General features: G+C 47.0%; 1 protein-coding gene across 2 annotated transcripts; it reads left to right on the forward strand.

The window, feature by feature from the left end:
- The first annotated feature begins 10,374 nt into the window (after window positions 1-10,374).
- Window positions 10,375-14,320, forward strand: LOC119271321 (trihelix transcription factor GTL1-like). 2 transcript variants are annotated; one of them, XM_037553198.1, is made up of 3 exons: window positions 10,375-11,299; window positions 11,992-13,666; window positions 13,796-13,957. In XM_037553198.1, exons 1-3 carry the CDS (start codon window positions 10,905-10,907, stop codon window positions 13,805-13,807), a joined length of 2,082 nt encoding a protein of 693 aa, XP_037409095.1. In that variant the 5' UTR covers window positions 10,375-10,904; the 3' UTR covers window positions 13,808-13,957. The 2 variants fall into 2 exon arrangements, with proteins under 2 accessions (XP_037409095.1, XP_037409090.1); XM_037553193.1 differs by having other exon boundaries at window positions 10,391-11,299; window positions 13,792-14,320.
- The last annotated feature ends 1,482 nt before the right edge of the window (window positions 14,321-15,802 follow it).

The raw sequence follows: 15,802 nt of genomic DNA on the forward strand, positions 1-15,802 counted from the left end.
GTTGGAAATCATACATACTGATGTATGTGGTCCGATGAATATTGAGGCTCGTGGCAGGCATCATTATTTTCTGATCTTCATAGATGATTTGAGAAGATATGAGTATATCTACTTGATGAAACACAAGTCTGAAACATTTGAAAAGTTTGAAGAATTTCAGAGTGAAGTGGAGAATCATCGTAACAAAAATAAAAGTTTCTACGATATGATCGCAGAAGAAAAATATTTGAGTTACGAGTTTGGCCTTCAGTTAAAAAACAATGTGAAATAGTTTCACTACTCACGCCACCTGGAACACCACGGCATAATGGTATGTCTGAACATCATAACTGTACTTTATTAGATATGGTGCGATCTATGATGTATCTTACCGATCTACCACTATCGTTTTGGGGTTATGCATTAGAGACAGTTGCATTCACGTTAAATAGGGCACCATCTAAATCCGTTGAGACGACAATGTATGAACTATGGTTTGGCAAGAAACCTAAGTTGTCGTTTCTTAAAGTTTGAGGTTGCAATGCTTATGTGAAAAAGTTTCAACCTGATAAGCTCAAACCCAAATCGGAGAAGTGCGTCTTCATAGGATACCCAAAAGAAAATGTTGTGTACACCTTCTATCACAGATCCGGAGGCAAGATATTCGTTGCTGAGAATGGATCCTTTCTAGAGAAGGAGTTTCTCTCGAAAGAAGTGAGTGGGAGGAAAGTAGAACTTGATGAGGTAACTGTACCTGCTCCCTTATTGGAAAGTAGTTCATCACAGAAATATGTTCCTGTGACTACTACACCAATTAGTGAGGAAGCTAATGATGATGATCATGTAACTTCAGATCAAGTTGCTACCGAACCTCGTAGGTAAACCAGAGTGAGATCCGCACCAGAGTGGTATGGTAATCCTGTTCTGGAGGTCATGTTACTTGACCATGACGAGCCTAAGAACTATGAGGAAGCGATGATGAGCCCAGATTCCGCGAAATGGCTTGAGGCCATGAAATCTGAGATGAGATCCATGTATGAGAACAAAGTATGGACTTTGATTGAGTTTCCCATTGATCGGCGAGCCATTGAGATTAAATGGATCTTCAAGAGGAAGACGGACGCCGATAGTAGTGTTACTATCTACAAAGCTAGAATTGTCGCAAAAAAGTTTTTCGACAAGTTCAAGGTGTTGACTACGATGAGAGTTTCTCACTCGTATCTATGCTTAAGTCTGTCTGAATCATGTTAGCAATTGCCGCATTTTATGAAATCTGGCAAATGGATAAACAAAACTGCATTATTTAATGGATTTATTAAAGAAGAGTTGTATATGATGCAACCAGAAGGTTTTGTCAATCCTAAAGGTACTAACAAAATATGCAAGCTCCAGCGATCCATCTATGGACTGGTGCAAGCATCTCGGAGTTGGAATATACGCTTTGATACGTTGATCAAAGCATATAGTTTTATACAGACTTGCGGTGAAGTCTGTATTTACAAGAAAGTGAGTGGGAGCACTACAGCATTTCTGATAAGTATATGTGAATGACATATTCTTGATCGGAGATAATGTAGAATTATTCTACAAAGCATAAAGGAATGTTTAAAAGGAGTTTTTCAAAGAAAGACCTCGGTGAAGCTGCTTACATATTGAGCATCAAGATCTATAGAGATAGATCAAGACGCTTGATAAGTTTTTCAATGAGTACATACCTTGACAAGATTTTGAAGTAGTTCAAAATGGAACAGTCAAAGAAGGAGTTCTTGCCTGTGTTACAAGGTGTGAAGTTGAGTAAGACTCAAAACCCGACCACGACAGAAGATAGAGAGAGAATGAAAGTCATTCCCTATGCCTCAGCCATAGGTTCTATAAAGTATGCCATGCTATGTACCAGATCTATTGTGTACCTCACCATAAGTTTGGCAAGAGGGTACAATAGTGATCTAGGAGTAGATCACTAGACATTGGTCAAAATTATCCTTAGTGGAATAAGGATATGTTTCTCAATTATGGAGGTGACAAAAGGTTCATCGTAAAGGGTTACGTCGATGCAAGTTTTGACACTGATCCAGATGACTCAAAGTCTCAATCTGGATACATATTGAAAATGGGAGCAATTAGCTAGAGTAGCTCTGTGCAGAGCATTGTTGACATAGAAATTTGCAAAATACTTACGGATCTGAATGTGGCAGACCCGTTGACTAAAATTCTCTCACAAGCAAAACATGATCACACCTCAGTACTCTTTGGGTGTTAATCACATAGCGATGTGAACTAGATTATTGACTCTAGTAAACCCTTTGGGTGTTGGTCACATGTCGATGTGAACTATGGGTGTTAATCACATGGTGATATGAACTATTGATGTTAAATCACATGGCAATGTGAACTAGATTATTGACTCTAGTACAAGTGGGAGACTGAAGGAAATATGCCCTAGAGGCAATAATAAAGTTATTATTTATTTCCTTATATCATGATAAATGTTTATTATTCATGCTAGAATTGTATTGACCGGAAACATAATACATGTGTGAATACATAGACAAACAGAGTGTCACTAGTATGCCTCTACTTGACTAGCTCATTGATCAAAGATGGTTATGTTTCCTAACCATAGACATGAGTTGTCATTTGATTAACAGGATCACATCATTAGGAGAATGATGTGATTGACTTGACCCATTCCGTTAGCATAGCACTTGATCGTTTAGTTTGTTGCTATTTCTTTCTTCATGACTTATACATGTTCCTATGACTATGAGATTATGTAACTCCCGTTTACCGGAGGAACACTTTGTGTGCCACCAAACGTCACAACGTAACTGGGTGATTATAAAGGTGCTCTACAGGTGTCTCCGAAGGTACTTGTTGGGTTGGCATATTTCGAGATTAGGATTTGTCACTCCGATTGTCGGAGAGGTATCTCTAGGCCCTCTCGGTAATGCACATCAGTTAACCCTTGCAAGCATTGCAACTAATGAGTTAGTTGCAGGATGATGAATTGTGGAACGAGTAAAGAGACTTGCTGGTAGCGAGATTGAACTAGGTACTGAGATACCGATGATCGAATCTCGGGCAAGTAACATACCGATGACAAAGGGAACAACGTATGTTGTTATGCGGTCTGACCGATAAAGATCTTCGTAGAATATGTGGGAGCCAATATGAGCATCCAGGCTCTGCTATTAGTTATTGAACGGAGACGTGTCTCGGTCATGTCTACATTGTTCTCGAACCCATAGGGTCCGCACGCTTAAGGTTTCGATGACAGTTATATTATGAGTTTATGAGTTTTGATGTACCGAAGGAGTTCGGACTCCCGGATGAGATCGGGGACATAACGAGGAGTCTCGAAATGGTCGAGACGTAAAGATCGATATATTGGACGACTATATTCGGACATCGGAAAGGTTCCGAGTGATTCGGGTATTATTCGGAGTACTGGAGAGTTACGGGAATATGTATTGGGCCTTATTGGGCCATACGGGAAAGAAGGAAAAGGGCCTCAAGGGTGGCCGCACCCCTCCCCTTGGTCTGGTCCGAATTGGACAAGGGAAGGGGGGCGCCCCCTTCCTTCCTTCTCCTTTTCCCTTCCTCTTTTCCTATTCCACATGGGAGGTGGAATCCTACTAGGACTAGGGAGTCTTAGTAGGACTCCACACTTGGCGCGCCCTCTCCTAGGGCCGGCCTCCTCCTCCCTTGCTCCTTTATATACGGGTGCAGAGGGGCACCCCAAAGACACAACAATTGATCATTGATCTCTTAGCCGTGTGCGGTGCCCCCTTCCACCATAATCCTCGATAATATTGTAGCGGTGCTTAGGCGAAGCCCTGGGACGGTAGAACATCAAGATCGTCACCACGCCGTCGTGCTGACGGAACTCTTGCCCGACATTCTGCTGGATCGGAGTCTGGGGATCGTCATTGAGCTGAACGTGTGCTATAACTCGGAGGTGCCGTAGTTTCGGTGCTTGATCGGTCGGGCCGTGAAGACGTATGACTACATCAACCGCGTTGTGCTAATACTTCCACTTTCGGTCTACGAGGGTACGTAGACAACACTCTCCTCTCTCATTGCTATGCATCACCATGATCTTGCGTGTGCGTAGGAAATTTTTGAAATTACTACGTTCCCCAACAAATAGGGCACCATCTAAATCCATTGAGACGACACCTTATGAACTGTGGTTTGGCAAGAAAACCAAGTTGTCGTTTCTTAAAGTTTGGGGCTGTGATGCTTATGTGAAAAAACTTCAACCTGATAAGCTCGAACCCAAGTCAGAGAAATGTGTCTTCATAGGATACCCAAAGGAGACTGTTGGGTACACCTTCTATCACAGATCCGAAGGCAAGATATTCGTTGCTAAGAATGGATCCTTTCTAGAGAAGGAGTTTCTCTCGGAAGAAGTGAGTGGGAGGAAAGTAGAACTCGATGAGGTAATTGTACCTGCTCCCTTATTGGAAAGTAGTTCATCACTGAAATCAGTTCCAGTGATTCCTACAGCAGTAAGTGATGAAGCTAATGATGATGATCATGAAACTTCTGATCAACTTACTACTGAACCTCGTAGGTCAACCAGAGTAAGATCCGCACCAGAGTGGTACGATACTCCTGTTCTGGACGTCATGTTAATTGACCATGACGAACCTACGAACTATGTGGAAGCGATGATGAGCCCAGAATCCACAAAATGGTTTGAGGCCATGAAATCCGAGATGGGATCAATGTATGAGAACAAAATGTTGACTTTGGTTGACTTGCCCGATGATCGGCAGGCCATAGAGAATAAATGGATCTTCAAGAAGAAGACTGAGGCTGACGGTAATGTTACTATCTACAAAGCTTGACCTGTTGTAAAAGGTTTTCGACAAGTTCAAGGAGTTGACTACGATGAGACCTTCTCACCCGTAGCGATGCTTAAGTCCGTCCGAATCATGTTAGCAATTGCTGCATTTTATGATTATGAAATGTGGCAAATGGATGTCAAAACTGCATTTCTTAATGGATATCTTAAAGAAGAGTTGTATATGATGCAACCAGAAGGTTTTTTCGATCTAGAAGGTGCTAACAAAGTGTGCAAGCTCCAGAGATCCATTTATGGATTGATGCAAGCCTCTCGGAGTTGGAATATACGCTTTGATAGCGTGATCAAAGCATATGGTTTTATACAGACTTTTGGAGAAGTCTATATTTACAAGAAAGTGAGTGGGAGCTTTGTAGCATTTCTAATATTATATGTAGATGACATATTGTTGATCGGAAATAATACTGAATTTCTGACATCAACCGCATTGTCATAACACTCCTGCTTATGGTCTACGAGGGTACGTAGAGAACACTCTCCCCCCTCGTTGCTATGCATCACCATGATCTTGCGTGTGCGTAGGAATTTTTTTTGAAATTACTCTGTTCCCCAACAACTCATTATAAATTATCTTGCTATCAAACTACTAGTTACTTATAATTTCAATGCTTGCAAAGAATACCTTGCTGAAAACCACTTGTCATTTCCTTCTGCTCCTCGTTAGGTTCGACACTCTTACTTATTGAAAGGACTACGATTGATCCCATATACTTGTGGGTCATCATTCATCCAACCCCCACCGGGAACTATTCATTCAACCCCAACCACATACGTCAAGAGGCAGCAGGTTCGATCGGCTTTAGTTAGCAGGAGTAGCGAAGGAATCCCTCGATCGACTTCAGTTAACAACCAGGGATCGATCAATCGCTCGGGTTCATTAACGTAGCTAGTGCAATCGCCCGGGTTCCGTAAGCGAATGCCTCGCTCGGGTTCAGTTAGAGCCCAACGCCTCGCACACACGCGCGTACGTACGTGTACGAGAGAAACGCGCAAGCCCTCCGTGCATCGCTTGGCCCTGACCACCCACCGTAGCCGGGAACTCCCCGATATTTTCCTTGCCCTCACTTCTACCACGGTTTTTTCCGTCATGGACGGCCCAAAGAATGTCATGGAGGTGCGTCTCCGGCCCACCCAGGACGAAAAGCCGATTTTCTGTCATGATATTTTGTCATAGAAGTAGGAGCACACCACATCTATGATGATATCGAGTTTTGTCACAATTATCTTCATAGAAGTGTCATAAGCATGATAGGAAAAAAAATTCGGCCCAAAATCTCACGGATGTGTCTTTTTTTGTAGTGGCCCTACCTGTCATGTATATAAGCCATAGAGTTTAGCCTGTAGAGGGAATCTAATCGCAATTACATTCACATAGCCCCAGGGTTAGACCTCTCCTTACGATCCCGAGGTAGATCAAGCTTGTACTTGATACATCATCATCAATACAATCAAAGCAGGACGTAGGTTATTCTGAGGGCCCTTACCTGGTAAAAATTGTCTCCTTCGTCCCTGTTACTATACCACCGATCCGAGATCCACAGCTCGGGACCCACTACCCCGAGGTCTGCCGGTTTTTACCATCGACATAGATGAAAAGGATTTCAAATGAACTGTGGACTTGCCAATACATTCAATGTATTGACCCTAGTGGCTAGAACGTATCATGTTGCAGGTGATGACTACGAGGAGTGACTTAGTAGGCTTTCGTGCCTCCACTCGACATGCTTCCCCGTGGTGTTGGTGGAGCTTACCAAGATGTCTACCTTAGATTTGCTTTTTTCCACTTGTTATGAACTATGTCTGCTTATTGTAATACTATGTATTTGACTAGCTTGTGGCTAGTCTGTAAGACTATTTGCTTTCTGGATCATGCAATGTAATAAAGGACGCATTAGTCTATGATACAACATCGGCACCATGTATGCCAATGATTCGATCTAGGGGTTGGCACAGAAACACACAGTGTATGCCTGAAAAGATGGGTCGTGGCATGAGCACAAACTTACTGCCGGAAGCACACATGTAAACTCGCAGGGGAGCACCACCACCACCCCCTACAACATCTGCTAGAAAATTTGGGGAAAGGGTCTCTGATCCGTACCTACTCGAGTCGTTGTCGGCCACCGCCGATCCCGCACCCGTTGTCGTCACCATCGCGGTGGGTATGCCCTGGTCGCCTAAAGCCCTGCGCCGCCGCCCTCCTGAATCCAGGTTCTGTCGCTCCTCCCAGCCACATGAGCCACCGCCATTGCGGGATCTAATCCCTCTTCGATGCGTAACAAAGGCAGTTGCAAAACGCCTACCCTGAAATAAAAGCCCAATTGTAGGAAACGAACGCGGACACGGATGTGGAGATGCTTGCGATAGTCTCATCAACATACGATCCGACGGTCACGAAACTGGCGGACGCACACGCCGATCATTCGGCTGAAGGTAAGCTTTTTCTTAATTAATCGGGTGATTTGGGACGGTTGCTTTTACACCTCTCAAGGCATCGTCAATCATTATCCTCCCCAACAGATCATGGGTGATGCAGGTGGGATCGTGTGCCACCTGGAGGGAAAAGATTCGTCTTTCTCACGTTCTTGATTTCAGCATATTTCCAACCCAGGGTAATGCTACACGCACAACAATACATTACCACGCATACATGTATACTCCACACTGTGCTAGTAGTACATTTTTTTCTTTTGCAGTTTTTCCCATATAATTATGTTGTCACCAGAAGTACTATTCCCTCCTTGTACTAAATCAGCAACACTTATGGAACGGAGGGAGTAGTAAACAAGAAATCTAATGTCAGCATGTCACAATTTTCACTAGACAAACTCAAGGTCCAACTCAAAAGAACTGTATTACATGTCTTCAAGGAAATCATTTACTTACAAACAACACATGCTCCATCGTCTAGTTTTTGTATTGTAGGAGAAGAATGTTCATCTTGCCGTATGATACTTCCTTTGATTTTTTAAAAAGGTTTGCATGTTTTTTATTGCATACCAAGGTCGTTTCAAGCGCACCAATCATGTAAGTGTGCACCCGCTCGACTCAACTTGTAATTCTTCCAAATGACCACGAGCCTTGCTTTTGAAGAAAGAGGAAAAAATTAAGCGCCTTGTTTTTAGATCAAATGGAGTACATAAGAATAATGATATTATTTTTAAATCAAATAACATATATGGTTAATTATGCACAAATAGTGATGCCGTTTTAAATCAAGAGTCACACAGTATACGTAACTAAACATATACATGAGCGTCTACCATTACTGATGAGGACATCCCTACCATTGTTACACCCATAGTCTTTGCCGCTACACATGTACAAGTACCAGAAAAAAAGGACCAGCCACTAGAGCTCTCACACGCCAATTAGATTACCTGATACTCCTTTTGTTTCTGGATGTGTTTGAATTGATTAGGAATGAAGGGCCTATAATGAACAAGAGAGATTAGCATTGGAGCATGATGAAGCATGAAGCCGGAGAAAAAGGGGCGAAATGTGTTTCTTGATACAAAGTATTAGCATGTGTCAGCTATTTCTAGAACAAAAATATGGTGAAATGCATGCATATGCCACCTTACATGAGTGTTACACACAAAGCGGTGAAGAAACAAGTGACACAACACGTATATAGTCAGTACCGCACACACAAGATCCCACGTATTTATAGAGTTAGGTGGCAAGCATGCACGCCGTCACGAACAAAGAGACGATCAACGATGAATCCAACTATGTATGCAGGTCGCTCACGCTTTTGACTTTACATTAGCATCCATCTTCTACATGTCATGCTAACTTGGATTTATAGCCCAAGGATATTGCTCGGTGTTTGTATATATGTATAACGCGAGAGCGACAAACTATTAATTAGTACATCATGCGTTGCATATCTTTATATATACCGCTAAAGTTTCAACCATATATACATTTATGGAGGCGGTTGGATAGATAGAGTGACATGCAATGTTTGCATTGATGCATGTACAACTTCATTACAACCAATTGACTCGAAATATTTATTCAACGGTTCGCGGATAAACTGGACACTCACAACCAGCACAAAATTTAACTAGAAAATTGGCACCTGCATGCATTAACCGAGTCAATAGTTGTGTTGCATAAAATGACACGTGTCATTTGCCACAATCGAACATACACTGTGTCTGTTTTTGAGATATGATCAAATATATTTTAGTGCATTGCACATCTGTTATTGCTAGTATACTGAAATCGGTGGCGCGTACTGATCATGTTTTTGGTTCAATACTGAAATCGGTGGTACTATCATTTGTTCGTTTTGATGTGCTAAATTCAAAGATAGAGTGAAATATATGCATGGATGGTATTTTTGTGCACGACTCCAACCCTTATTGTGAAATCTCACGTAAAGAGTAAATACATATGTATATGCTTGACATGATTTTCTTTTTTCCGGTAGTACAAGCAGTCTGTGACCGTATCAATTCTCCACTTGAACTCCCTGCCCCAATATATTTCTAAGATGCATTTCCATGTGAAAAGAAATGCCATCCTGCCCATACATTAACTTAAGCAGGGGAAGCATAATGCAGGTGGTTAAGTTAATTAATCACCCAGATTTTTTTTGCCTAATCATTAAAAAGGGCCACATGGCCATTTATTACCTGGAAAGGGAGGGATTAACCCACAACATGCCAATGTATGGCCATTTTTATACTCCTCCGCCTTCTCCAGGCACGCGTGGCTTCTCCAACCGAAACGCATGACACATGGGCCAAGCAAGGTCACGGGCCCACAGCTCAGTGGCGTCTGCGTGCGGTGCACCGCGTCGGTTTCGCCTGGGCGAGTGGTGATGAGGGGTCCGCGTTAATCGCCAGGCACGTTCTGCACCTCTTTCGCTCTCCGCGCGGGCCCACGGCACAGCTGTTATAATGTGGTCTTGTCTGCTCCTTCTCTCTCTCTCCTCGTCCTTCCTTTTTATCTCTCTCTTTCTGCCGTTTCTCCTAACTAATTTTGTTCTCTCATGCTTATCTCTCTCTTTTTTTTTTCTGGCTTTGAAGGTTAAAAATAAATCTTGCTGCGATTAATTGTTTCCCTGCCGTTTAAATTAGCTTCATCGAAATGTTTTGATGGGCGATCAATACTACTGCAGTGTTGGAAAAGGATGCCAGAAGCTATAGTACTTGGAGGAAATGATAGTACAAGGGTAAGTTACTGGTAAAAAATGGTTAATCCGGCGGATAACATATGACTAAGGTAGATATATTGTATGGGGAAGGGAAATGCCTAAGATCACCACAGAATCCAACATATTCCTCCATGGGGATCGAGGTAGGGGAGTTTTGTAGAGGGGTATTTGTGCTCCCCTCCCTTTCATTACAAGCCTCCCCCATCCCATCTCTCTCTCTCCATGCTGCTCACATGTTTCTCTCTCTCTACCATACTACCATTGTCCGGCAGGCACTCCTCTCCCTCTCCCCCGTCCTTTGGGTTTTTAACTAGCAGAGGGGGGTAAAGCCACCCTGACAGCGCAGCATCTCCTTTGTTTTATCTCCCACATCATCCCCCTCATCGTCGTCTGCACACAACAAACAGCCCTCTCTCCTCTCGCTGTACTCAACATTTCACTTCTCTCTCAACCCCCCTCCCTCTTTCTCTCTCCTTCACAGCTATCATATTCTCGTCCCCTCTCTCTCCTCCAATCCACCCTATTATTTATTGCAGGCTTACTGAAGGTATCTTAATTCTTTTTTCCTCTCCCTTCTCCCCCCTCCTCTCTCCCTTGCAGAGGGTATTTTTCTTGTGCCAGGCTTCCTTCCTGTACTAGAGCTCCTCTATTCCTCCTCCTCTTCTTCTTCTTCTTCTTCTTCTTCGTCCCTGACCTGCCTACCACCACCTCATCTCTGTTTCTTTCCCTTTCCCCCCGCTCTCCTTCTCTCTCCGTGCTCTTTCTGGCTGTCCTGGCCTCCCATCTTTTTCACCTCCCTCTCATGTACTGATCATTCCATCACCTCCATTCCCTATGCGCCTCTGGTAACGCTTTGCCGGCGACGTGCACCCAGTGTGTACTAGCATGCAGCAGCAGCAGCAGCAGCCGCAGCATCAGGGTGGAGGCCCGGGCCAGCAGTTCGGCCTGCATCCCCCAGAGATGCCGCCATTCTCGCCGTCTAGGAGCACCGGCCAGCAGCGGATCTCGATGGCCGAGGCGCCCTCGCCCATCAGCAGCCGCCCGCCGGCGCCTGGGCCGCCGACGCCGCAGCAGCAGCTCAACAACGAGCTAGCAGGTGCCGGCCCCGTGGGCTTCGACGAAGAGGCGCTCGCGGCCGGCGAGGAAGGCTTGGGCGGCGGCGCCGGAGGAAACCGGTGGCCGCGGCAGGAGACCCTGGCGCTGCTCAAGATCCGGTCGGACATGGACGCCGCCTTCCGGGACGCCACCCTCAAGGGCCCACTCTGGGAAGAGGTCTCCAGGTAAATTACAACCCACTCGAATTGACCTCCGCCAGGCAATTGCGCACGCCGTCGCCGGCATCGCCGTCCCTGGAGGCCGGAAATTGTCGTCGCCGTAATGCCGCATGAAATCTCGGCGGCGGCGTGCTGTGATTTCCGTCCGCCGTGGCTGTTTAATTACCGGCTAAAAAACACTTCTTTTTACACTTTTGCCTTAACTATGCTTCACGAGCACAGTGACTTTTTTTCCATTTTAAAATCATATCGCTCTCCTTCCCCACCTTTCCCTGATTTTTTTTGTCCAACCATCTCTTCGACATGAGAGCTACTACTACTCCCGTAAGCTTCAGATCCGGGGGCATCAATCCCAGAGAAGCTGTCTTTTACTCCGGCACTCTGAATTTCTGCAAGCAAAAGTTGGATTTTGATTCCCGATTTAATCTATTTTGCATTCTTCTTGGGATTTGCCATTCTTGCTAGTAGTGCTGCATGTATGCATATGCCTTTCTTTATCTTTTGCATTTGGGTGCCCAAATCGAGTAAAATTCTACCGGTACATGCATGCAGCTTTTGTGTGAGGGTTACGGTTTACTTGCATGATGTGTGAGTTCGTATGTTTGCAATTGTGGTTGTAGCGTAGAGCTCCATTGACGAGGTTCTTTTCTTTTGTGCTGTTGATGCTCATGATGATTGGTGTTGGTGGTGGTTGGCAGGAAGCTGGCCGAGGAGGGGTACAGGCGGAACGCCAAGAAGTGCAAGGAGAAGTTCGAGAACGTTCACAAGTACTACAAGCGCACCAAGGACAGCCGCGCCGGCCGCAACGACGGCAAGACGTACCGCTTCTTCCGGCAGCTCGAGGCGATGCAAAGCACGTCCAGTGTGACGGCGGCTCCGATGGCATCGGCCCCGCCGCCGGCGACAGCCGTTGGGGTGCCTGGGGTAGTGGGACCCACGGCTCTACGGCCCCTCGCCGAGCCGCCGCCTGTTGGTGCCGCGGCCGCCGCCACGGCTGGCCTGCCGACGCCAGTGGTAGTGGGCAACTTGAGCTTCTCAACGTCCAACACGGAGGAGTACTCGGACGAGGACGACTCGGACGACGAGGGCACCGACGACATGGGCGGCGGCGCCGACGAGCGAGGGAAGAGGAAGCGGACGTCGGAGGGTGGCGCCGCGGCTGGTTCTGGCGGCGAGGCCGGGAGCGGCAAGATGATGAGGTTCTTCGAGGGGCTGATGAAGCAGGTGATGGAGCGTCAGGAGGCGATGCAGCAGCGGTTCCTGGAGGCCATCGAGAAGCGGGAGCAGGACCGCATGATCCGCGAGGAGGCGTGGCGGAGGCAGGAGATGGCGCGCCTGGCGCGCGAGCAGGAGATCCTCGGGCAGGAGCGCGCCATGGCTGCTACCCGCGACGCCGCTGTGCTCTCCTTCATACAGAAGATCACCGGGCAGACCATCCCCATGCCGTCCATCGCCGCACAGGCCATTACATTCATGCCACCGCCGCCGCCTTCGCAGCCTCACGCCACGCCCATAGCATACTCCGCCGCGCCAGTTCATCCACGACCGCCGTCTTCGCAGCCACCTGCCACGCACTCGCCGCCTCAACCTCAACCCTCGCCACGGCAGCAGAAGCCGCCAACAATGCCGCCCGTGACGCCGCAGCCGCACAAGTCGCCGGCTCCAGCGACGCCACAGCTACAGCAGCAAGCGCCGGCCGTAAATTCAAGCTGCATGGACATCGTCGTGGCGCCCTCGGAAGCGCCGCACGACTCGTCGGGCTACGACGGGTCCGGTGGCGGCAGCGGACCGACATCGTCGCGGTGGCCCAAGGCGGAGGTGCACGCGCTGATCCAACTGCGGAGCAACCTGGACATGAGGTACCAAGAGGCCGGGCCCAAGGGACCGCTCTGGGAAGAGATCTCCGCCGGCATGCGGCGGATGGGCTACAACCGGAGCTCCAAGCGGTGCAAGGAGAAGTGGGAGAACATCAACAAGTACTTCAAGAAGGTGAAGGAGAGCAACAAGAAGCGGCCCGAGGACTCCAAGACGTGCCCCTACTTCCACCAGCTCGAGGCGCTCTACCGCAACAAGGCGGCGCTCGGCTCCCCCTCCGGCGCCGGCGGCGCACTGGCTTTGCCGCCGCCCGCAGTGCACGCCAATGCAGCTCCCCAGGAGCGCATCGAGGCGTTCACCGTCGCGGCGCCGATCTCGCAGACGGCTCCGCAGCAGCCACCTGTGGCCAAGAACGACGCCAGCAACGCCGGGAACGGCAACGGTAATGGCGGCGGCGCGTCGGCAGGAGTCTCCGGGGGAGCGCAAAGGCTGGCGGCGAGCAACGGCGGCAGCAGGTTCGTCTTCGGCGAAGCAGGCGGAGACGCGGCGGCGAAAAAGGTAATTAAGCTAGAAAATATGTGCATTCTGGATGTGGCCATAGCCATTTGGCGCGTACATGTGGTACCCTGCTGTTCGTTTCTTCCGTGATCCAATGCTGATTGCATAACACTGCGCATTTAAAGCCAGAAGGCATCATGAAGGAGACGACGATGGAGCAGAGGCAGCCACAGCCGCAGCCGCAGGCGGCGCAGCAGGCTGCGATCAACAGCTACAACCGTACGGGCGGCGGCGGCGCCGAGAGCGACAACATGGACGAGGACGACGAGGACGAGGACGACTACGAGGACGAGGACGAGGAGGACGACCTCGACGGCAACAAAACGCAGTACAAGATCCAGTTCCAGGGGCAGCAACAACATCAGAATCAGCATCAACAGCACCACCACAACGTTGTCAGGCCGAACGCCACCTCGTCCGGCGGCGGCAACCCGCCTGGCGCTGCCGCTCCCAGCGCGCCGGCGGCGGCAACGACGACAGCCGGATCTTTCCTGGGCATGGTCCAGTAGATCCATCCATCACCCCGGTGACTAGCTCTCTCTCTCCCCATACCCCAATCAATTCCATCGGTGGCTTTCTACCTTCTCTTTCTCTCTTTCTTGTACCATTTGTATCTACCTACCTGTCGCATCTTCCATCCCCGTCCATATATCTCGGCACCTCCAGACCTAGAGCTCAAGAGCTCTCTCCTCCTCCACCAAGCTCCAGCACCCCTCATATGCACATGCACGTAGCAACGACGACATGTCCATGTCAGAATCATTCGCCTGCATGCATGCATATGCATGCGCATCGTCGTCGACGTTGCTACTCCGATATACACCTTCCCTTTACATGTCCAGCTAGCGGCTGCATCCGTTTCTTGATTCGTTGCTGTGTTAATTACAGTGTTACAGTAAAAAAATGGTGGTCTGGTTATTTATTGATTTGTCGTGGTGATTAATAAGAACCCTTCTTGCCGGAGGGCTTCACTGAGAGGTTAATCACTACTACATCGGGGTGGTAAAAAACCCCGGTAATAAGATCGATCCAGCTCGCGCGCGGTTAAAATGAAGAGAAGAGCGTGTGCTTGTTACTTTCGTCAATTTGGTGCATACGGCTACTGCCCTACAGTGTGGTACTGTACGTGCTGCAATGGAACGGTGAAAAATGAAAAAGGATCGACGGTACTGGCCTGCAGGCCATGAGGAAGAAGGTGCTGGAGCATATGCGGATTTTTTTTCCTTTTTATCTTCTATATATTTTTTCTTTCGAAATTACCCAAATTGTCCATTATGTATTACCGAGCTTTTCTTCTTCTTACCAACTGTTTTTACTGAACTATTACAGTGTATACTTGTGACATACTATATCCTATATTCTTGCTGTGCTTGCACCAGCATTCTTCTGAGTATATATGAACTCCATCACTGCATTCCTACTGTGTTTTCTGTATTTTAATGGCTAGAGGCAGATGCAGGATAAAGTTACATGTTCACCTCTGATTATACTCTAGATCTGATGCCTAAATTATTGTAAGCTTATTCTGGTTTTAGATCCCATAAGGATCTCTCTTCCAAATATTATTACTACAATGCCATGGTTAGTACGAACCCTTGGGGTGTAGTATAGTCCTCACATGCATGCCAACCTACATTACCATGCTATATGAAATGTAATAGCAAGAGGAGGCACACAAATAGTTTTTCTACAACTACAAATATGTACCGTAAGCGAGCTAGAAACGATTGTGATATTACAATCATCTAATAACAATGTACATGAGCGGTCTTGCGCTAATAATCAACACCTAAGTATAACTCCGTTGTTATTCTACAATCTATGGAATAGATGAGCGGCCTTGTGCTCCTATCACATTTATGGATTCCGGTATTAGAATATGAAATTAATAATTCTACTCAAACCATCAATGGTGTGAAAAGAAGGATTCAATGATTTGTTTGACCTAATTCAATACATTGCAAAACGCACCCGTTTAGGGGGTCGAGGGAAAGAGAGAACGGACATCATAGTCCAATGCCAAGTCACAAATTATGCTACAAGACACAAAGAAGTTGTTCAGTAGCAAGATATATAAAAGAACAATATGTGGCAAAAAGGCGTTGAGTCTGCTGCGGCCACCAAGACAATTGAGGC

Source organism: Triticum dicoccoides, chromosome 1A (assembly GCF_002162155.2).
Source record: "Triticum dicoccoides isolate Atlit2015 ecotype Zavitan chromosome 1A, WEW_v2.0, whole genome shotgun sequence".
In the NCBI taxonomy this organism is placed as follows: Eukaryota; Viridiplantae; Streptophyta; class Magnoliopsida; order Poales; family Poaceae; genus Triticum; species Triticum dicoccoides.